The sequence below is a fragment of the Pristiophorus japonicus genome, chromosome 17 (assembly GCF_044704955.1).
Source record: "Pristiophorus japonicus isolate sPriJap1 chromosome 17, sPriJap1.hap1, whole genome shotgun sequence".
In the NCBI taxonomy this organism is placed as follows: domain Eukaryota; kingdom Metazoa; phylum Chordata; class Chondrichthyes; family Pristiophoridae; genus Pristiophorus; species Pristiophorus japonicus.
This window is the reverse complement of record NC_091993.1, coordinates 62645502-62669063: the sequence shown is the minus strand read 5'-3', so window position 1 is coordinate 62669063 and position 23562 is coordinate 62645502. Positions and strand designations below refer to the sequence as shown.

Here is a 23562-nt window from a genome sequence, read left to right as displayed (position 1 = left end):
CAGAAGACACTAAAAACCTCCCGGAAATAGTGGAGTATCAGGGATGAGGAAGTGAAAGAAATTAGTATTAGTAAAAAAATGGTACTGGATAAATTAATGGGACTGAAAGCCGATGAATCCCCTGGACTCGATGGCCTACATCCTAGGGTTTTGAAAGAGGTGGCTATAGAGATAGTGGATGCATTGGTTGTCATCTTCCAAAGTTCCATAGATTCTAGAATGTCTCCCACAGATTAGAAGGTAACTAATGTAACCTCGCTATTTAAGAAAGGAAGGAGAGAGAAAACGGGGAACTACAGACCAGTTAACTGGACATCTGTAATAGGGAAAATGCTAGAATCTATTTTAAAGATTTGGGAACAAGGCACTTAGAAAATAATAATAGGATTGGACAGAGTCAACACGGATTTATGAAAGGGAAATCATGTTTGACAAATTTGTTCGAGTTTTTTGAGGTTGTAACTAGTAGGATAGATAAGGGGGAACCAGTGGATGTGGTGTATTTGGATTTTCAGAAGGCATTCGATAAGGTGTCACATAAGAGGTTATTAAACAAAATTAGGGTTCATGGGATTGGGGGTAATATACTAGCATGGATTGAGGATTGGTTAATGGACAGAAAACAGAGAGTAGGAATAAACAGGTGATTTTCGGGTTGGCAGGCTGTAACTAGTGGGGTACCGCAAGGATCGGTGCTTGGGCCCCAGCTATTCACAATCTGTATCAATGATTTGGATGAGGGAACCAAATATAATATATCCAAGTTTGCTGATGATACAAAGCTAGGTGGGAATGTAAGTTGTGAGGAGGATGCAAAGAGGCTTCAAGGGGATATAGACAGGCTAAGTGAGTGGGCAAGAACATGGCAAATGGAATATAAAGTGGAGAAATGTGAAGTTATCCACTTTGGTAGGAAAAATAGAAAAGCAGAGTATTTTTTAAATGGTGAGAGATTGGGAAATGTTGGTGTTCAGAGGGACCTGGGTGTCCTTGTACACCAATCACTGAAAGTTAATATGCAGGTACAGCAAACAATTAAGAAAGCCTTTATTGCAAAGGCCTTGAAGTATAAAAGTAAAGATGCCTTACTGTAATTATATAGGGTCTTGGTGAGACCACACCTGGAGTATTTTGCACCGTTCTGGTCTCCTTACCTAAGGAAGGATGTACTTGTCATAGAGGGAGTGCAACATAGGTTTACTAGACTGATTCCTGGGATGGAGGGATTGTCCTATCAGAAGAGATTGAATAGACTAGGCCTATATCCTCTAAAGTTTAGAAGAATGAAAGGTGATCTCAATGAAATATATAACATTATCAAGGGGCTTGACAGGGTAAATGCAGGGAGGATATTTCCCTTGGGCTGGGGAGTCTAGAACCAGGGGTCACAGTCTCAGAATAAAGGGTCGGCCATTAGAACTGACATGAGGAGAAACTTCTTCCCTCAATGGGTTGTGAATCTTTGGACTTCTCTACCTCAGAGAGCTGTGGGGCTCAGGCATTGAGCATCTTCAAGATAGAGATCGATAGATTTTAGGCTCCTAAGGGAATCAAGGGATATGGGGACAGTGTGGTAAGGTGGAGTCAAGATAGAAGATCAGCCATGATCTTACTGAATGGCGGAGCAGGCTTGAGGGGCCGAATGGCCTACTCCTGATCCTATTTCTTATGTTTTTATGTGCTATTGGCTGCACATATCTCATTGGCTGCACATATCACAGATTTCATTGGCTGTAGATAGCACGTTGAGTGTACCTACCTATTGGCTACATATTTCTCATTGGCGACCTAAATCTTATTGGCTATCCATCCGCCATTGTCTGTGCATATCCCACGAATCACTGAAAGTTAACATGCATGTACAGCAAGCAATTAAGAAAGCAAATGGAATAAGAACATAAGAAATAGGAACAGAAGTAGGTCATTTGACCCCTTGAGCCTGCTCCACCATTCAATAAGATCATGGCTGATCTGATCTTGGCCTCAGCTCCACTTCCCCGCCCGCTCCCCATAACGCTTGACTCCCTTATCGCTCAAAAATCTGTTTATCTCCATCTTAAATATATTCAATGACCCAGCCTCCACAGCTCTCTGGGGCAGAGAATTCCAAAGATTCACGACCCTCTAAGAGAATAAATTCCTCCTTGCTTCTGTTTTAAATGGGCGATGCTTTATTCTAAAACTATGCCCCCTAGTTCTAGATTCCCCCATGAGGGGAAACATCCTCTCTGCATCCACCTTGTCAAGCCATCTCATAATCTTACACGTTTCTATAAGATCACCTGAATTCCAGTGAGTAGAGGCCCAACCTACTCAACCTTTCCTCATAAGTCAACTCCCCGGAATCAACCTAGTGAACCTTCTCTGAACTGCCTCCACAGCAAGTATATCCTTTCGTAAGTATGGAAACCAAAACTGCACGCAGTATTCCAGGTGTGGCCTCATCAATACCCTGTACAGCTGTAACAAGACTTCCCTGCTTTTATGCTCCATCCCCTTTGCAATAAAGGCCAACATTCCATTGGCTTTCCTGATCACTTGCTGTACCTATCTATTTAAGTGCCCATCCAACCATCTCTGAAAAGTGGTGAGGGTTTCTGCATCCACCACTCTTCCAGGCAGCGAGTTCCAGATCCCCACAACCCTCTGCGTAAAGAAGCCTCCCTTCGAATCCCCTCTAAACCTTCCACCAACAACCTTAAAACTATACCCCCTCATAATAGACCCCTCCACTAATGGAAATAGACCTTTACTATCCATTCTGTCCAGGTCCCTCAATATTTTGTACACCTCAATGAGGTCTCCTCTCAACAACCTCTGTTCCAATGAGAACAAACCCAGCCTATCCAATCTGTCCTCATGACTAAGATTCTCCATTCCAGTCAGCATCCTAGTAAATCTCCTCTGTACCCTCTATAGTGCAATCACGTCCTTCCTATAATACAGCGACCAGAACTGCATACAGTACTCCAGCTGTGGCCTAACTAAAGTATTATACAATTTAAGCATAACCTCCCTGCTCTTATATTCTGTGCCTCGGCCAATAAAGGCAAGCATTCCGTATGCCTTCTTAATCACCTTATCCACCTGGCCTGCTACTTTCAGGGATCTGTGGACAAGCACTTCAAGGTCCCTTTGTTGATCTACATTATTAAGTGGCCTACCGCTTAATGTGTATACCCTTTCCTTATTAGCCCTCCCAAAGTGCATCACCTCATACTTCTCTGAATTAAATTCCAATTGGCACTGCTCTGCCCACCTGACCAGTAGATTGATATCCTACTGCAGTCCATGACTTTCCTCTTCATTATTAACCACACAGCCAATTTTGGTAATATTCAAGACAGAGATCACTAGATTTTTGGATATTAAGGGAATCAAGGGATATGGGGATTGTGCAGGAAAGTGGAGTTGAGGTAGAAGATCTCATTGAATGACGGAGCAGGCTCGAGGGGCTGAATGGCTGAATCCTGCTCCTAATTCTTATGTTCTTATTAGTGTCTAAAAGATCGGACTGTTTTGTAATGCTAGCACTTTCTTAAACTGGATGCACTTATAATTCCAGCTTCGAGAGAGTTAGAATGTTTGTGAAAGTCTGAGATGAGGAGACAATTCTAACCCTACTCGCTCAGCAGAAACCTGGCGGGCGGGCAGGTAAAATCACGCTGGCTCCTACCCGTCCGAGAGCCGCCACGATCGCAACGTCTGCGATTTTAACCTGTTCTCCTGAGCAGGCAGTAGGGACAAACGCCTGGAGCCGACAGGGTCCTTCTTATTACATCGTATGTTACGGACCGGCAACATCATTGAGTCCAGCGTTCGGTTTAAGTTGTGCGGCCGTGAACCACACTGAGCTTTGTGCAGCTGCTCACCGGCTTTGAAATGGAATTAACTGTGCACGCGCGGTATTGTGAATGTGCCGCACACCAAGGGCTGCTCACCCAAAATACAATAAACGGGAATATTGATTGAGACCCGACTGTAATTTTAACCCAGGCCTGAGTGGGGGATCCACCTCGCATTAAAATCGGGGCCCGTGTTTCCAGCGAATGTCGGCTGTAGTTTTGATCTGTAAGGTTACCAAGGGGCTGACTGATCACTGATGGACTGACCTGGAGCAATACTAATCATATATCCCCCTAATACATCCTGGGGTCTGGTTCCAGCAGGCTATTCAACTGTGCAGGCGTCACTCTGAAGGCCAGCCTAGCTCTTGCCCACAAGTGAGAGGTGGCCCACCACTGGTTATCAGGAAGTGGACGTAGTCGGTTCCCTTTCCTGGCCCAGGGATTGGAGACCACTGCATCACCCGTCACCGGCAATCGCCTGGGGATGCAACCTGCGCATCTCCTGCTCTGCACAGTACAGCAATAACCATTGCGTGACCAATAATTCATTACATGATCGCTGACTGAAGCTCACAACAACAACTGTGACCTAACTGTCCGTCTCTCTCTGTAGGTAAATCGTTCAATCTCCCCGTTTACCAAGAGAAGGACTTCAACGAGCCACCTAAGTTTACACAGCCCCCAGCGGACAAGACCGCCACAGCAGGGTTCACCACCAAACTGTACTGCAGCGTGAGAGGCAATCCCAGGGTAAGGAGACACACCCAGTCTTACAATCTCAAACACAGGCACTCACACCCAGAGATTTACTCCCAGTGCTGCCCATCCCTATCGTCACCGAACTATCACCTGGAATCTCACCCTCACACACACACCCCCTCACACTCACCCTCTCACACACTCACCCCTCACACTCACCCTCACACACACACCCCCTCACACTCACCCTCTCACACACTCACCCCTCACACTCACCCTCACACACACCCCCCCTCACACTCACCCTCTCACACACTCACCCCTCACACTCACCCTCACACACACTCACCCCCTCACACACACTCACCCCCTCACACACACACCTCCTCACACTCACCCCCTCACACTCACCCTCTCACACTCACCCTCTCACACTCACACTCACCCTCTCACACTCACCCTCTCACACACTCACCCTCACACACACACCCTCTCACACTCACCCTCTCACACTCACCCTCTCACACTCACCCTCTCACACTCACCCTCTCACACACTCACCCTCTCACACTCACCCTCTCACACTCACCCTCTCACACTCACCCTCTCATACTCACCCTCTCACACACACACCCTCACACTCACCCTCTCACACACTCACCCTCTCACACACTCACCCTCTCACACTCACCCTCTCACACACTCACCCTCACACACACACCCCCTCACACACTCACCCTCACACACACACCCCCTCACACTCACCCTCTCACACACTCACCCCTCACACTCATCCTCACACACACTCACCCCCTCACACACACTCACCCCCTCACACACACTCACCCCCTCACACACACTCACCCCCTCACACACACTCACCCCCTCACACACTCACCCTCTCACACTCACCCTCTCACACTCACCCTCTCACACTCACCCTCTCACACACTCACCCTCTCACACACTCACCCTCTCACACACACACCCCCTCACACTCACCCTCTCACACACTCACCCTCTCACACACTCACCCTCTCACACACTCACCCTCTCACACTCACCCTCTCACACTCACCCTCACACACTCACCCCTCTCACACTCACCCTCACACACTCACCCTCTCACACTCACCCTCTCACACACTCACCCTCTCACACTCACCCTCTCACACACTCACCCTCTCACACACTCACCCCTCTCACACTCACCCTCACACACACACCCCCTCACACTCACCCTCACACACACTCACCCCCTCACACACACACCCTCACACACACACCCCCTCACACTCACCCTCACACACACTCACCCCCTCACACTCACCCTCACACACACTCACCCCTCTCACACTCACCCTCACACACACTCACCCCCTCACACACACACACCCCCTCACACTCACCCTCTCACACTCACCCTCACACACACTCACCTCCTCACACACACACCCCCTCACACTCACCCCCTCACACTCACCCCCTCACTCACCCTCACTCACCCTCACACACACTCACCCCCTCACACTCACCCCCTCACACTCACCCCCTCACACTCACCCCCTCACACTCACACACTCACCCTCTCACACTCACCCTCTCACACTCACCCTCTCACACTCACCCTCTCACACTCACCCTCTCACACTCACCCCTCTCACACTCACCCTCACACACACACACCCCCTCACACTCACCCCCTCACACTCACCCCCTCACACTCACCCTCACACACACACCCCCTCACACTCACCCTCTCACACTCACCCTCACACACACTCACCCTCTCACACACAAACCCCCTCACACTCACCCTCTCACACTCACCTCTCTCACACTCACCCCTCATACTCACCCTCACACACACTCACCCCCTCACACTCACCCCCTCACACTCACCCCCTCACACTCACCCTCACACACACACCCCCTCACACTCACCCTCTCACACTCACCCTCTCACACTCACCCTCTCACACTCACCCTCTCACACTCACCCTCTCACACTCACCCCTCTCACACTCACCCTCTCACACTCACCCCCTCACACTCACCCTCTCACACTCACCCCTCTCACACTCACCCTCACACACACTCACCCCTCTCACACTCACCCTCACACACACTCACCTCCTCACACACACACCCCCTCACACTCACCCTCTCACACTCACCCCTCTCACACTCACCCTCGCACTCACACACACTCACCCCCTCACACACACACCCCCTCACACACTCACCCTCTCACACACTCACCCCTCATACTCACCCTCACCCTCTCACACGCTCACCCCCTTACACTCACCCTCTCACACTCACCCACTCATACTCACCTTCACCCTCACACATACTCACCCCCTCACACTCACCCTCACACACACACCCCCTCTCACTCACCCTCTCACACTCACCCCTCTCACACTCACCCCTCTCACCCTCACCCTCACACACACTCACCCCCTCACACTCACCCTATCACACACTCACCCCTCATACTCACCCTCACCCTCTCACACGCTCACCCCCTTACACTCACCCTCTCACACTCACCTCTCTCACACTCACCCCTCATACTCACCCTCACCCTCTCACACACTCACCCCCTCACACTCACCCCCTCACACTCACCCTCACACACACACCCCCTCTCACTCACCCTCTCACACTCACCCCTCTCACACTCACCCCTCTCACACTCACCCCTCTCACACTCACCCCTCTCACACTCACCCCTCTCACACTCACCCCTCTCACACTCACCCCCTCACACTCGCCCTCTCACACTCACCCTCACACACACTCACCCCCTCACACTCACCCTCACACACACACCCCCTCACACTCACCCTATCACACACTCACCCCTCATACTCACCCTCACCCTCTCACACGCTCACCCCCTTACACTCACCCCCTTACACTCACCCTCTCACACTCACCCCTCTCACACTCACCCCTCTCACACTCACCCCTCTCACACTCACCCCTCTCACACTCACCCTCTCACACACTCACCCCCTCATACTCACCCTCTCACAAACTCACCCCCTCATACTCACCCTCACCCTCTCATACACTCACCCCCTCACACACTCACCCCTCTCACTCTCACCCCTCTCACACTCACCCCTCCCACACTCACACTCACCCTCACCTCTCACACACACACACCCCCTCACACTCACCCTCACCCTCACCCTCTCACACTCACACACTCACACACTCACCCCCCCCCCCCACACTACAACCGCTTATAATACCTCACAACTGGACATAATGTGTATCACTGCATGAATTCCTTATTATGGTCTCTTGCAGCCCAAAGTCAGTTGGTTGAAGAACCAGATGTTGCTCGACCAAAACCCCAAGTTCCGAGCCCTGACGAGCGAAGGGATCTGTACCCTGGAGATCCGTAAGCCGTGCACCTTCGATGGGGGGGTCTACACGTGTAAAGCAGTCAATGCATTCGGGGAAGCAGTGGTGGACTGCAAGCTCGAAGTGAAAGGTGAGTCAGACTGAACTGGCATTTCGCAACCTCTGGTGTCCCAAACACTTCCCAGCCAATGAAGTGCGATTAAGGTGTGTTAATGCAGGAAACGCGGCAGCCTATTTGCGCACAGCAAGCTCCCACAAACAGCAATGATAATGCCCAGACCATCTCTTTTAGTGATGTTGGTTGAGTGATAAATATTGGCCAGGATACCGGGGATAACTCCCCTGCTCTTCTTTGAATAGTGCAATGTGATCATTTCCTTCTCCTGAGAGATCAGACGGGGCCTCGGTTTAATGTCTCATCCGAAAGACTGAACCATCGACAGTGCGGCGCTCCCTCAGTACTGCCCCTCCAACAGTGCGGCACTCCCTCAGTACTGCCTCTCCGACAGTGCGGCGCTCCCTCAGTACTGCCCCTCCAACAGTGCGGTGCTCCTTCAGTACTGCCTCTCCGACAGTGCGGTACTCCCTCAGTATTGCCCCTCCGACAATGCGGCGCTCCCTCAGTATTGCCCCTCCGGCAGTGCAGTACTCTCTCAGTACTGCCCCTCCGACAGTGCAGTGCTCCCTCAGTACTGCCCCTCTGACAGTGCGGCGCTCCCTCAGTACTGCCCCTCCGACAGTGCGGTGCTCCCTCAGTACTGCCCCTCCGACAGTGCAGTGCTCCCTCAGTACTGCCCCACCGACAGTGCAGTGCTCCCTCAGTACTGTCCCTCCGACAGTGCTGCGCTCCCTCAGAACTGACCCTCTGACAGTGAGGCGCTCCCTCAGTACTGCCCCTCCGACAGTGCGGTGCTCCCTCAGTACTGTCCCTCCGACAGTGCTGCGATCCCTCAGAACTGACCCTCCGACAGTGCGGCACTCCCTCAGTACTGCCCCTCTGACAGTGCGGCGCTCCCTCAGTACTGCCCCTCCGACAGTGCGGTGCTCCCTCAGTACTGCCCCTCCAACAGTGCAGTGCTCCTTCAGTACTGCCCCACCGACAGTGCAGTGCTCCCTCAGTACTGTCCCTCCGACAGTGCTGCGCTCCCTCAGAACTGACCCTCCGACAGTGCAGCGCTCCCTCAGTACTGCCCCTCCGACAGTGCGATGATCCCTCAGTACTGTCCCTCCGACAGTGCTGCGATCCCTCAGAACTGACCCTCCGACAGTGCGGCACTCCCTCAGTACTGCCCCTCTGACAGTGCGGCGCTCCCTCAGTACTGCCCCTCCGACAGTGCGGTGCTCCCTCAGTACTGCCCCACCGACAGTGCAGTGCTCCCTCAGTACTGTCCCTCCGACAGTGCTGCGCTCCCTCAGAACTGACCCTCCGACATTGCAGCGCTCCCTCAGTACTGCCCCTCCGACAGTGCGATGATCCCTCAGTACTGTCCCTCCGACAGTGCTGCGATCCCTCAGAACTGCCCCTCCGACAGTGCGGCACTCCCTCAGTACTGCCCCTCCGACAGTGCGGCGCTCCCTCAGTACTGCCCCTCCGACAGTGCAGCACTCCCTCAGTACTGCCCCTCCAACAGTGCAGCACTGGGAGTGTCAGCCTCGATTATGGATGCAAGCCTTTGGAGTGAGGCTGGAATCTTCTGACTCGAGGCGACAGTGCTGCCATTGAGCCAAGGCTGCAATGTACTAATAAAAGGGAGACAAGGGTCTTGTGTCGTTACTCCTGCCTGGTGCATTTTGAATGGCCCAGACCGGCTGTGGGTCGATCCCTCTCCATTTTGTGCCTCTCTGTGTATACATTCTACAGCCTCAACCTTAGCTTCATAAATCTAACAACATACTGGACATTTTCAATCTGTACAGAGAACATCGAAGAGATTTCATTACACAGGGGCTAGATGCACCATGGAATGTTTTACATTTAGGATATACGGCCCAACCAGTCCATGTCGGTGTTTATGCTCCTCCCGTCTTTCCTCATCTAAATTCTATCAGCATACCCCTCTATTCCCTTCTCCCTCATATGCTTGTCTAGCCTCTCCTTAAATGCATCGATACTATTCGCCTCAACCACTCCCTGTGGCAGTGAGTTCCACATTCTCACCACTCTCTGGGTAAAGAGATTTTTCTGAATTCCCCATTGGATTTCTTGGTGACTATCTTGTATTGATGGCCTCTAGTTATACTCTTCCCCACAAGTGGAAACATTCTATCTGTATCCACTCGATCAAAACCTTTCATCATTTTAAAGACCTCTATTAGGTCACCCCTCAGCCTTTTTTCAAGAGAAAACAGACCCAGCCTGTTCATCCTTTCCTGATCTGTACACCCTCGCATTTCTGGTATCACCTTGTAACTCCTCCCTGTACCCTCTCCAGCCTCTGTATCCTTTGTATAATGAATGCAACAGCTGCCAACAAACCGGATGTCGTTGCACATGCACAGTCTGTGTTTTTTTGGCTGTTCACGTCGGAATTCATGGGGTCTGAGGACATGTCGGGAATATGGAGTGGATCTGGGGAAATATCGGGAACATGGAGCAGGTCTGGGGAAATGTCGGGACACGGATTGGGTCTCAGGAAAATGTCGGGACACGGAGTGGGTCTGGGGAAATATTGGGACACGGAGTGGGTCTGGGGAAATATTGGGACATGGAGCGGGTTTGGGGAAATATCGGGAACACGGAGCGAGTCTGGGGAAATGTTGGGAACATGGAACGGGTCTGGGGAAAATGTCGGGACACGGAGTGGGTCTGGGGAAATGTCGGGACATGGATTGGGCCTTCGGGTCTCACGGGCGCAATGAAAAAAGCAGAAACATCCTGGATATCTCCGGATTAATGCGCAGCTTCTAGACATTGGCATCAGCTTCTGGATTGTGGGTGTATTTTATAACATGGCGACCAGACTGTACTGAGTGCTCTAAGTGTGCTCTAACCAAGGTTCGATACAGGTTTAGCATAACTTCCCTACTTTTCAATTCTATCCCTCTAGAAATAAACCCCAGTGCTTGATTTACTTTTTTTATGGCCTTGCTAACCTGTGGTGTAACATTTAGTGATTTGTATATTTGTACTCCGAGTTCCCTTTGTTCCTCTACCCCACCTAGACTCGCACCCTCCAAGTAATAAGTGACCTCCCTATTCTTCCTACCAAAATGTTGTACCTCACATGTATCTGTGTTGAACTTTATTTGCCAATTATATCCCATTCTGCAAGTTTATTAATGTCCTCCTGTAATTTGTTGCAGTCATCAGTACTGACTATCCCCCACCCCCCAATTTGGTGTCGTCCGCAAATTTAGAAATTATGTTTTTGATTCCAAAATCTGAATCGTTAATGCAAATTGTGAACAACAGTGGTCCCAGCACTGATCCTTGTGGAATACCTTCTGCCACTGTGAATAGCTACTCTTTACCCTTACTCCCTGCTTTCTGACATGATGCCAGCTAGTGATCCATTTTGCTACTTGTCCCCTGGCTCCGCATTCTCTGACCTGGTTCATCAGTCTATTATGTGGTACCTTATCAAAGGCCTTTTGAAAATCTAGATAAATTACATCTACTGCATTACCCTTGTCTACTCTCTCTGTTACCTCTTCAAAAAATTCAACAAGGTTGGCCAAGCAAGTCTTTGCCTTTTGAAATACATGCTGACTATTCATTATTATATTTCTGGTTTCTAGATTTTCTTCTATTTTCTCCATTAGTAGGGATTCCATCGATATTAAGCTTTATAATTCCCTAGATATGTTCTACCTCCCTTCTTAAATATTGGTATTATGTTAGCTATCTGCCAGTCCTCTGGCACTACACCTTTTCTAACGGATTATTAAATATGTGTCGTAATACCTCTACTATCTCTTCCTTAGATTCTTTAAAAATGCGTGGTTTTGCTACAGGAAATGCTCGAAGCAGAGAACAGTGCATCTTTTCATGGAAGTTTAAATAAATATTTGAAGTAAAGGAAGATACAGGGCTATGGAGAGAGAGTGGGGCAGTGGGATTGGTTTGGAATTGATACAGGGCTATGGGGAGAGAGCGGGGCAGTGAGATTAGTTTAGGATTAATACAGGGCTATGGGGAGAGAGCGGGGCAGTGGGATTGGTTTGGGATTGATACAGGGCTATGGGGAGAGAGTGGGGCAGTGGGATTGGTTTGGGATTGATACAGGACTATGGGGAGAGAGTGGGGGAGTGGGATTAGTTTAGGATTGATACAGGGCTATGGGGAGAGAGCGGGGGAGTGGGATTGGTTTGGGATTGATACAGGACTATGGGGAGAGAGTGGGGGAGTGGGATTAGTTTAGGATTGATACAGGGCTATGGGGAGAGAGCGGGGCAGTGGGATTAGTTTAGGATTAATACAGGACTATGGGGAGAGAGCGGGGCAGTGGGATTGGTTTGGGATTGATACAGGACTATGGGGAGAGAGCGAGGGAGTGGGATTAGTTTAGGATTGATACAGGACTATGGGGAGAGTGGGGCAGTGGGATTGGTTTGGGATTGATACAGGACTATGGGGAAAGAGTGGGGGAGTGGGATTAGTTTAGGATTGATACAGGGCTATGGGGAGAGAGCAGGGGAATGGGATTAGTTTAGGATTGATATAGGGCTATGGGGAGAGTGGGGCAGTGGGATTAGTTTGGGATTGATACAGGGCTATGGGGAGAGAGTGGGGCAGTGGGATTGGTTGGGGATTGATACAGGGCTATGGGGAGAGAGCAGGGAAGTGGGATTAGTTTAGGATTGATACAGGGCTATGGGGAGAGAGTGGGGGAGTGGGATTAGTTTAGGATTGATACAGGGCTATGGGGAGAGTGGGGCAGTGGGATTGGTTTGGGATTGATACAGGGCTATGGGGAGAGTGGGGCAGTGGGATTAGTTTGGGATTGATACTGGGTTATTGGAAGAGAGCGGGGCAGTGGGATTAGTTTAGGATTAATACAGGGCTATGGGGAGAGAGCGGGGCAGTGGGATTGGTTTGGGATTGATACAGGACTATGGGGAGAGAGTGGGGGAGTGGGATTAGTTTAGGATTGATACAGGGCTATGGGGAGAGAGCGGGGGAGTGGGATTAGTTTAGGATTGATACAGGACTATGGGGAGAGTGGGGCAGTGGGATTGGTTTGGGATTGATACAGGACTATGGGGAGAGAGTGGGGGAGTGGGATTAGTTTAGGATTGATACAGGGCTATGGGGAGAGAGCAGGGGAATGGGATTAGTTTAGGATTGATACAGGGCTATGGGGAGAGTGGGGCAGTGGGATTAGTTTGGGATTGATACAGGGCTATGGGGAGAGAGTGGGGCAGTGGGATTGGTTGGGGATTGATACAGGGCTATGGGGAGAGAGCAGGGAAGTGGGATTAGTTTAGGATTGATACAGGGCTATGGGGAGAGAGTGGGGGAGTGGGATTAGTTTAGGATTGATACAGGGCTATGGGGAGAGTGGGGCAGTGGGATTGGTTTGGGATTGATACAGGGCTATGGGGAGAGTGGGGCAGTGGGATTAGTTTGGGATTGATACTGGGTTATTGGAAGAGAGCGGGGCAGTGGATTAGTTTGGGATTGGTACCGGGCTATGGGGAGAGTGGGGCAGTGAGATTGGTTTGGGATTGATGCAGGGTTATTGGAAGAGAGCGGGGCAGTGGATTAGTTTGGGATTGGTACCGGGCTATGCGGTGATGCAGTGTATAAAATGATAGGGTCTCTAGGGGTTGCAGTTTACAAGGCGGTGAGGTCTAAGGCTTGCAGTTCATCCATTGATGTTGGTAAGGACTCTGAGGTTAATTTTGACTGTGGACGATAGTGTAAATCGGGCAAAATGAAGTGATATTAGATCATGCCACCCCTTATATATCATTGCTATTGTCCATTGTCCATGCCAGTTTGATGTTGGAGGTGACCGTTCCGCTGCCAATCTTCCTGCCTTTGTCGTGCAGATCTGGAACTCTCATCTTCAACACTTTGATTCATCTCACATTGACTTGGACACCTCCAGGTCTGTGAATGTGTCAAGCTCCTGATGTTTCTAAACCAGTTACTGTTCGTTAGTTTTCCAACTACAAAACCATTCCCGCATGTTCATTGTCATAAATGTAAAGTTTTCCACCTGCCCCGAACTCCTTGGCAGAGGTCAGGGGCAGGTCACAGTGCTACGGTTTCTAGGCACCCGATCCTGGGATACCCAGCCAGCAGAGGAGATAGGAATGTCCCCTCTCTGGCCCCATTACCATGGCTGTGACTGGTCTACACCTACTGCAGGCATAAGGGCAGGCTCCCGTCTTGCTCCAGGAGCAACGTAAGAGGGGTAGAGACCCTGAGACTCAGCTTTCTGCTTTGTTTTCCTGACCGTACTGCCGCTAAGCAGGGTATTCCCTGGAGACAAGAGTCATAGAAACCCCCCCTACAGTGGCTTTCTTTCTTTCACAAATCCAACCAGCAGCTCCCACCCCTGACTCTCCTCTCCACCTTCAGTCCTTCCTCCATTGACATCTAATCTGCACCTCCTCCTCTGCCCTTAAATGGAACTCATAAAGCTGCCTTCAAAAACAAAAATTCTTGTTAGCTCTTTCGCTCCAAACACATCTTTCCTCCTTAACAACTCTTGATTCCCTATGTCTGTAATCTCCTTCAGCCTCACAATCCCCCCCCCACCCCCCGAGATGTCAGCGCTCCTCAAATTCTACCTTGTTGAGCATCCCTGATTATAACTGCTCAACCATTGGCGGCCATGCTTTTGGCTGCCTAGGCCCCAAGCTCTGGAACTCCCTCCCTAAACCTTGCAAGAGTGGTACAGCAATAATCATGGGTGATTTTAATCTTCATATTGATTGGGCAAATCAAATTGGCCAAGATAGCCTTGAGGAAGAGTTCATAGAATGTATCAGGGATGGTTTCCTTGAATAGTACATTGTGGAACCAAATAGGGAGCAGGCTATCTTAGATCTGGTAATGTGTAATGAGACAGGATTAATAAATGATCTCATAGTAAAGGATCCTCTAGGAAAGAGTGATCATAGGTTGAATTTCAAATTCCGCTGAAAGGTGAGAAAGTTGGGTCGCAAACCAGTGTCCTAAGCTTAAACAAAGGCGATTACAAAGGTATGAAGACAGAGTTGGCTAAAGTGGACTGGGAAAATAGATTAAAGTGTAAGACCGTTGATGAGCAGTGGCAGATATTTAAGGAGATATTTCATAACTCTCAACAAAAATCATCATCATCATCATAGATGGTCCCTCGAAACAAGGATGACTTGCTTCCATGCCAAAAAAGGATGAGTTCACAGGTGTTTCGAATGAAGGACCTGAACTACATCCTCAAGGGTGGAAGATGCCTGTGCGTGGATTTTTTTTAACGTGTGGTGGCCGTTGCACACCAGCCACCACATGGGTTTAACAGAGCTAGGTCTTGGTCCAGTGGGAAGGATTACCAAGACAACTGGAGACCAACTCTGCTGAATGGACCTAGTGGGTACACATATCGCAGTGTGGGCTGGCCCATGCTGCCCCTAGGCCCCTGGCCCCGAACTCGCGCCTCCCCTGGGCCCCGATCACATCCCTCCAGTCTCTCGCTGCTCCTTTGCCCCGATCGCACCACTCCTGCTGTATCTGTCCATGTGCCAATCACCGACCTGGACCTTGATGACGTCACTCTTCGCTGCCGTCGCCCACCTGCACCAGCTCGCGCTGCTCCCTGGAGTAGTATGCCCTCTCCAGGCCCCATGTGAACATCCTCTGCAGCTGCTGACTCACAGCCATTTAGAGCCCATGTGTCTAAAGTCAGCTGTCCACCATCTTGGTCCTCGCAAAGTCCCGCATCGCCCGAGCAGAGCCAACCCAGTGAGAAGGAAAGACTTTAAGAGAAGGGATAACCATCCATGGCTAACTAAGGAAGTAAAGGATGGTTTCAAATTGAAAACAATGGCATATAATATAGCCAAGATTAGTGGGAGGCCAGAGGATTGGGACATTTCTTTAAACCAGCAAAGGACGACTAAAAAAATAATAAAGAGAGGGAAGATGGATTATGAGAATAAACTAGCAAGAAATATAAAAGCAGACAGTAAGAGTTTCTACAGGTATATAAAAAGGAAGAGAATAGCTAAAGTAAACGTTGGTCCCTTAGAGGATGGGACTGGGGAATTAATAATGGGAAACAGGGAAATGGCAGAGACTTTGGACAAATATTTTATTGGTAGAAGACACTAAAAACATCCGAATAATTGATAATCAAGGGATATTGGGAGGGGTGAACTTAATACAATCAGTATCACTAGAGAAAAAGTACTCGGTAAAATAATGGGACTAAAGGCGGACAAGACCCCTGGACCTGATGCCTTACATCCCAGGGTCTTAAAAGAAGTGGCTGCAGAGATAGTGGATGCATTGGTTGTATCTACCAAAATTCCCTGGATTCTGGAGAGGTGCCAGCAGATTGGAAAACCGCAAATGTAACGCCCCTATTTAAGAAAGGAGGGAGACAGAATGCAGGAAACTATAGACCAGTTAGCTGAACATCTATCATTGGGAAAATGTTGGAGTTCATTATTAAGGAAACAGTAGCAGGACATTTGGAAAATCATAATGCAGTCAAGGAAGCAATCAGCATGGTTTTATGAAAGGGAAATCACGTTTGACAAATTTGCTGGAGATCATTGAGGATGTAACAAGCAGGGTGGATGAGGGGAAACCAGTGGATGTGGTGTATTTGGATTTCCAGAAGGCATTCGATAAGATGCCACATAAAAGGTTACTGCATAAGATAAAAGTTCACGGGGTTGTGGGTAATAAATTAGCATGGATAGAGGATTGGCTAATGAACAGAAAACAGGGAGTGGGAATAAATGGGTCATTTTCCGCTTGGAAAACTATAACTCGTGGTGTGACGCAGGGATCAGTGCTGGAGCCTCAACTATTTACAATCTATATTAATGACTTGGATGAAGAGACCGAGTATAATGTAGCCAAGTTTGCTGATGATACAAAGATGGGTGGGAAAGCAAGTTGTGAGGAGGACACAAAGAATCTGCAAAGGGCTATATGGAGGCTGGGTCATTGAATATATTTAAGGCGGAGATAGACAGATTTTTGAGCGATAAGGCAGTAAAGGGTTATGGAGAGAGGGAAGGGAAGTGGAGCTGAGCCCAAGATCAGATCAGCCATGATCTTATTGAATGGCGAAGCAGGCTTGAGATGCCAAATGGCCTACTCCTGCTCCTATTTCTTATGTTCTTATGTAACCTCTCCGCCTCTCTTTCCTCCTTTAAGATGCTCTTTAAAATCTACCTCTTTGACCAAGCTTTTGGTCATCTGCTGTAATTTTTTCTTATGTGGCTCGGTGTCAAATTTATTTGTTTTGTCTTAAAACACTGCTGTGAAGCGCCTTGGGAAGTTTTACTACGTTAAAGGCGCTATATAAATACAAGTTGCTGTTGTTAACTGCCTGATTCCCAAATTCATCCAACACCTGAGTCCTGCTCCCATACCTGGGGAGGACCTGTTAACCTCCCTTGTGCTCTTGGACAAGATACAAGAGAAAGCTTTTCTCCCACCACATTCCCGATCACAATCTTGCCCTTATTCTATCAGCACCACTACAGTCAGTGTCTCTCCAAGCTTTTTACTGATTCATCCTCAGCTGGGATGGGGGTGGGTATATCTCTGGTGGACTTTGGAGATTCCTTGATACAGTAAGAGGTCTGTCACTTTGTGTGGCAGTTACATACGGACATAGTATTGCTAGATGAAAAAAAGTACGGCCCATCTCGTTCATCATCTACCATCCTGGCAGTTGCTGATTCAACGATAATGGAATTGTTGGCCAATCACAACGATCAATCTCTATCAATGGGTCTATAACAGACCCAGACATGAGGTAAGGAAATGCCCAGTGGGGGAGAGCTTTGGGCACCACAGGTCCACAGTGATCTGTTCCTCCCGAGCTCGCTACAATCACCACACGTCATGTCTCACATTATACATAGATTGTGGGTCAAAATAGTATTTTCTGAGCTAAATCTATCCAATTTAATTTGAATTAATACTAACTTCTTCCACTGCCTCCCTAGGGAGCCTGGTCCATAGATTGACCAATCACCCACTGAGATCGTGAATCCACAGATTCATTGGGAATTTAACCTCTTCCAGCACAGACCACGTCCTCTGGTTCGACTGTTCTGGACATGGTGAAATACCTCGCCATGGTCTGGATTATTTAATTGAGCAGTTGATTGCCCCTCAAAGATCGTGAGATCTGGTCTTTACAAATGACCACGAGAGAATAGCGGCAGGAGGTGAGGTAGCCTACTTGAGAAAGAGAGCCCAGGCCATTACCATTCTGTCCTACTGACTGAAACTGCAGCCCACAACCCCTACAGCTCAACCCCTAGAGCACACCCCCCCCCAAAGTCCACACCCCCTACAGCTCGACCCCTACAGCCCACCTCTCCCTCAGCCCACCCCCCCACAGCCCCTCAGCCCACCCCACTCAGCCCCCCCCCCCCTCCCACAGCGCACCCCCACTCAGCCCACCCCTCCCTCAGCCCACCCCCCCCCCTCAGCCCACCCCTCCTACAGCCCACCCTTCCCATAGCCCACCCCTCCCACAGCCCACCTCTCCCACATCCCACCCCTCCTACCTGATGGCTTGTATCCTAGGGTCTTAAAAGAAGTGGCTGCAGAGATAGTGGATGCATTGGTTGCAATCTACCAAAATTCCTTGAATTCTGGAGAGGTCCCAGCGGATTGGAAAACTGCAAATGTAACACTCCTATTTAAAAATGGAGGAAGACCGCAAACAAGAATCTATAGACCAGTTAGCTTAACATCTGTGGTTGGGAAAATGCTGGAGTCCATTATTAAGGAAGCAGTAGCGGGACATTTGGAAAAGCATAATTCAATCAAGCAGAGTCAGCATGATTTTATGAAAGGGAAATCATGTTTGACAAATTTGCTGGAGTTCTTTGAGGATGTAACGAGCCGGGTGGATAGGGGGAACCAGTGGATGTGGTGTATTTGGATTTCCAGAAGGCATTTGATAAGGTGCCACATAAAAGGTTACTGCACAAGATAAGAGCGCACGGGCATGGGGGTAATATATTAGCATGGATAGAGGATTGACTAACAGAAAACAAAGTTGGGATAAATGAGTCATTTTCCGGTTGGCAAACAGTGACTAGTGGGGTGTCACAGGGATCGGTGCTGGGGCCTCAACTATTTACAATCTATATTAATGACTTGGATGAAGGGAACGAGCATACTGTAGCCAAATTTGCTGATGATACAAAGATGGGTGAGAAAGCAAGTTGTGAAGAGGACATAGAAAATATACAAAGGGATGTAGACAGGTTCAGTGAGTGAGCAAAAATTTGGCAGATGGAGTATAATGTGGGAAAATGTGAGGTTATCCACTTTGGCAGGAAAAATAAAAAGGCAAATTATTATTTAAATGGAGAGAGATTACAAAGTGCTGCAGTACAGAGGGATCTGGGGGTCCTTGTGCATGAAACATAAAAAGTTAGTATGCAGGCACAGCAAGTGATCAGGAAGGCAAATGGAATGTTGGCCTTTATTGCAAAGGGGATAGAGTATAAAAGCAGAGAAGTCCTGCTACAACTGTACAGGGTATTGGTGAGGCCACACCTAGAGTACTGCGTACAGTTTTGGTCTCCGTATTTAAGGAAGGATATACTTGTATTGGAGGCAGTTCAGAGAAGGTTCACTGGGTTGATTCCAGAGATGAGAGGGTTGACTTATGAAGAAAGGTTGAGCAGGTTGGGCCTGTACTCACTGGAGTTTAGAAGAAGGAGAGGTGATCTTATTAAAACTTATAAGATACTGAGGGGGCGCGACAAGATTGCTGCAGAGAGAATGTTTCCCCTCGTGGGGGAATCGAGAACTAGGGGGCATAGTTTCAGAATAAGTGGCAGCCCTTTTAGAACGGAGATGAGAAGGAATTTCTTCTTTCAGAGGTTCATAAATCTGTGGAATTCTCTGCCCCAGAGAGTTGTGGAGGGTGGGTCATTGAATATATTTAAAGTGGAGATAAGACAGATTTTTGAACAATAAGGGAGTGAAGGGTTATGGGGAGCAGGCAGGGAAGTGGAATTGAGACCAAGATCGGATCAGCCATGATCTTATTGAATGGCGGAGCAGGCTCGAGGGGTCAAATGGCCTACTCCTGCTCCTCTTTCTTATGTTCTTATGTACAGCCCACCACTCCCTCAGCTGCCCCACCCCGCCCCCCCAACACCTACACCTGCCCAGGAGTCTCAGTCTCTTGAACTTTATTGATTGTTGCTCCTGAACCACAGTATCATCTTTCGACCCAATCTGTTTACTGCAATTCAGAACCACTGGCGCACAGGCACTGACGTTAGCATTGGAGGCCACCCTACCTCTCCCCACCCTCACCCCTCTCCCCACCCTCATCCCTCTCCCCACCCTCACCCCTCTCCCCACCCTCATTCCCCTCTCCCCACCCTCATTCCCCTCTCCCCACCCTCATTCCCCTCTCCCCACCCTCATTCCCCTCTCCCCACCCTCACCCCTCTCCCCACACTCACTCCCCTCTCCCCACCCTCATTCCCCTCTGTCCCCTCTCCCCACCCTCTCTCCCATTGAAGTCGGGTTGCACACGTGGCCAGGATTGGAGGAGCGCAGGTATCTCGGAGGGCAATAGGGCTGGAGGAGATTGCAGAGATAGGGAGGGCAGAGGCCATGAGGGATTAGAACAGGAAGATGAGTTTTTGAATATTGAGATGTTGCTGGCGTAGGAGCCAGTGTCGGTCAGCGAGCACAGGAGGTGATGGGTGAGCAGGACTCGGTGCGAGTTAGGATACGGGGCAGTGAGCACAGGGAGTGATTGGTGAACGGGATGGGTACGAGTTAGGACACGGGGCAGTGAGCACAGTGAGTGATTGGTGAACGGGATGGGTGCGAGTTAGGACACGGGGCAGTGAGCACAGGGGGTGATGGGTGAGCAGGACTTGGTGCGAGTTAGGACAGTGCGAGTTAGGACACGGGGCAGTGAGCACAGGGGGTGATGGGTGAGCAGGACTTGGTGCGAGTTAGGATACGGGGCAGTGAGCACAGGGAGTGATTGGTGAACGGGATGGGTACGAGTTAGGACACGGGGCAGTGAGCACAGTGAGTGATTGGTGAACGGGATGGGTGCGAGTTAGGACACGGGGCAGTGAGCACAGTGAGTGATTGGTGAATGGGATGGGTGCGAGTTAGGACACGGGGCAGTGAGCACAGGGGGTGATGGGTGAGCAGGACTTGGTGCGAGTTAGGACGTTGCGAGTTAGGACACGGGGCAGTGAGCATAGGGGGTGATGGGTGAGCAGGACTTGGTGCGAGTTAGGACGGTGCGAGTTAGGACACGGGGCAGTGAGCACAGGGGGTGATGGGTGAGCAGGACTTGGTGCGAGTTAGGACGGTGCGAGTTAGGACACGGGGCAGTGAGCACAGGGGGTGATGGGTGAGCGGGACTCGGTGCGAGCAAGGACACGGGGCAGTGAGCACAGGGGGTGATGGGTGAGCAGGATTCGGTGCGAGTTAGGACACGGGGCAGTGAGCACAGGGGGTGATGGGTGAGCGGGACTCGGTGCGAGTTAGGACACGGGGCAGTGAGCACAGGGGGTGATGGATGAACGGGACTTGGTGCGAGTTAGAGTATGTACAGCAGAGTATTGACTGAGCTCAAGTTTGCAGAGGCTGCAAGGTGGAGGTAACAAAGGCATGGATGAGGGTTTCAGCAGCAGATGAGCTGAGGCAGGAGCGGAGAAGGGTGAGGTGGATAGGGGGGGTTAGGAGCTCAGCTCAGGATCAGATAGGTCACCAAGGTTGTGAACATTTGGTTGAGTCTCAGACAGTGGGCAGGGAGGGGGCGGAGTCAGTGACTAGGGATCAAATGCACAGATGAATGGGGCGTATTCAGGGTCGGGGTATTCAACTGTAGTAGCTCAGGCACATCTACATTGATGGTGAAATATAATCACAGCCAGCCCCAAACCCTCCCTCACCTTGACCAGGTAGCATTCAAATCCCCTTTAACCTCACACCTTGCACAGACATCCTGTACAGCAGTGTACAAGGCGAGTGAGCTTTATATCCCATCATAAATCACTGTCAGTGAACAGGAACATAACTGAAAGAAAGTCTTGCATTTATATAGCGCCTTTTCATGACCACCGGACGTCTCAAAGCGCTTCAGAGCCAATGAAGTACTTTTGGAGTGTGGTCACTATTGTAATGTGGGAAACGTGGCAACCAACTTGCGCACAGCAAGCTCCCATAAACAGCGATGTGATACTGACCAGATCATCTGTTTTTGTTAAGTTGATTGAGGGATAAATATTGGCCAGGACAAAATAGTGCCATGGGATCTTTTAGGTCCAGTGACAGTGCAGATGGGTCCTAGCGAGTCTCTATTGGCATCAGATCGTGAGAGAATGATGTTAAAGAACACGGTTCCCGATGCCCTAAATACCCTGCATTTCTCTTCAAACCTGGGGCCGTGCCAATGCTGGCCACTTACCGCCGAGAGTCGTTTAGCACGGAGAAAGGATCGTGTTCAGGCAGTTGGTTCTGATCCAGCTCCGTACCAAAATAAGCTCAGCCCCTCGGCCAAATCCCACACGGAATGTCCCGAGAGGAATCCATAGCCCATTAGGTGTTATCCGAGCTGGGGGTGCTGGGCCAAGCACAGTAAGGGCAGCTTTACACTCGCTCTGTGCTTCCTCCGCAATATCCTTCCTCAGACTCGCGTCACCACACTGCGGCCACACCGCCCCCCCCCCACCACCCCAGCAAACGCTGACCTTTCCCCCCAACCCCTCCCCCCCACCCCAGCAAACCCTAACCACACCAACCCCTCCCCACACCCAGCAAACACTGACCTTTCCCCCCAACCCCTCCCCACACCCAGCAAACCCTAACCACACCAATCCCTCCCCACACCCAGCAAACGCTGACCTTTCCCCCCAACCCCTCCCCACACCCAGCAAACGCTGACCTTTCCCCTCAAACCCTCCCCCACCCCAGCAAACGCTGACCTTTCCCCTCAAACCCTCCCCCACCCCAGCAAACACTGACCTTTCCCCCCAAACCCTCCTCCACCCCAGCAAACACTGATCTTTCCCCCCAAACCCTCTCCCACCCCAGCAAACGCTGACCTTTCCCCTCAAACCCTCCCCCACCCCAGCAAACACTGACCTTTCCCCCCAAACCCTCCTCCACCCCAGCAAACACTGATCTTTCCCCCCAAACCCTCTCCCACCCCAGCAAACGCTGACCTTTCCCCTCAAACCCTCCCCCACCCCAGCAAACTCTGACCTTTCGCCCCAAACCCTCCCCCACCCTAGCAAACACTGACCTTTCCCCCCAAACCCTCCCCCACCCCAGCAAACACTGACCTTTCCCCCCAACCCCTCCCCACACCCAGCAAATGCTGACCTTTCCCCCAAACCCCTCCCACCCACCCCAGCAAACGCTGACCTTTCCCCAACGCTTCCCCCCCAACCCCTCCCCCCCACCCCAGCAAACGCTGACCTTCCCCCCAACCCCTCCCCCCACCTC

At 50.3% G+C, this 23562-nt stretch overlaps 1 protein-coding gene across 3 annotated transcripts in view; it reads left to right on the top strand.

Moving 5' to 3' along the window:
* LOC139227761 (myosin-binding protein H-like) overlaps positions 1–23562 on the top strand; it is a 65475-nt gene that overhangs the window by 25596 nt on the left and 16317 nt on the right. For all 3 annotated transcript variants that reach the window (XM_070858765.1, XM_070858767.1, XM_070858766.1), the window contains 2 exons: positions 4462–4598; positions 7872–8058. In XM_070858765.1, the coding sequence (XP_070714866.1) occupies positions 4462–4598; positions 7872–8058 (324 nt within the window). The remainder of the gene's footprint in view (positions 1–4461; positions 4599–7871; positions 8059–23562) is intronic.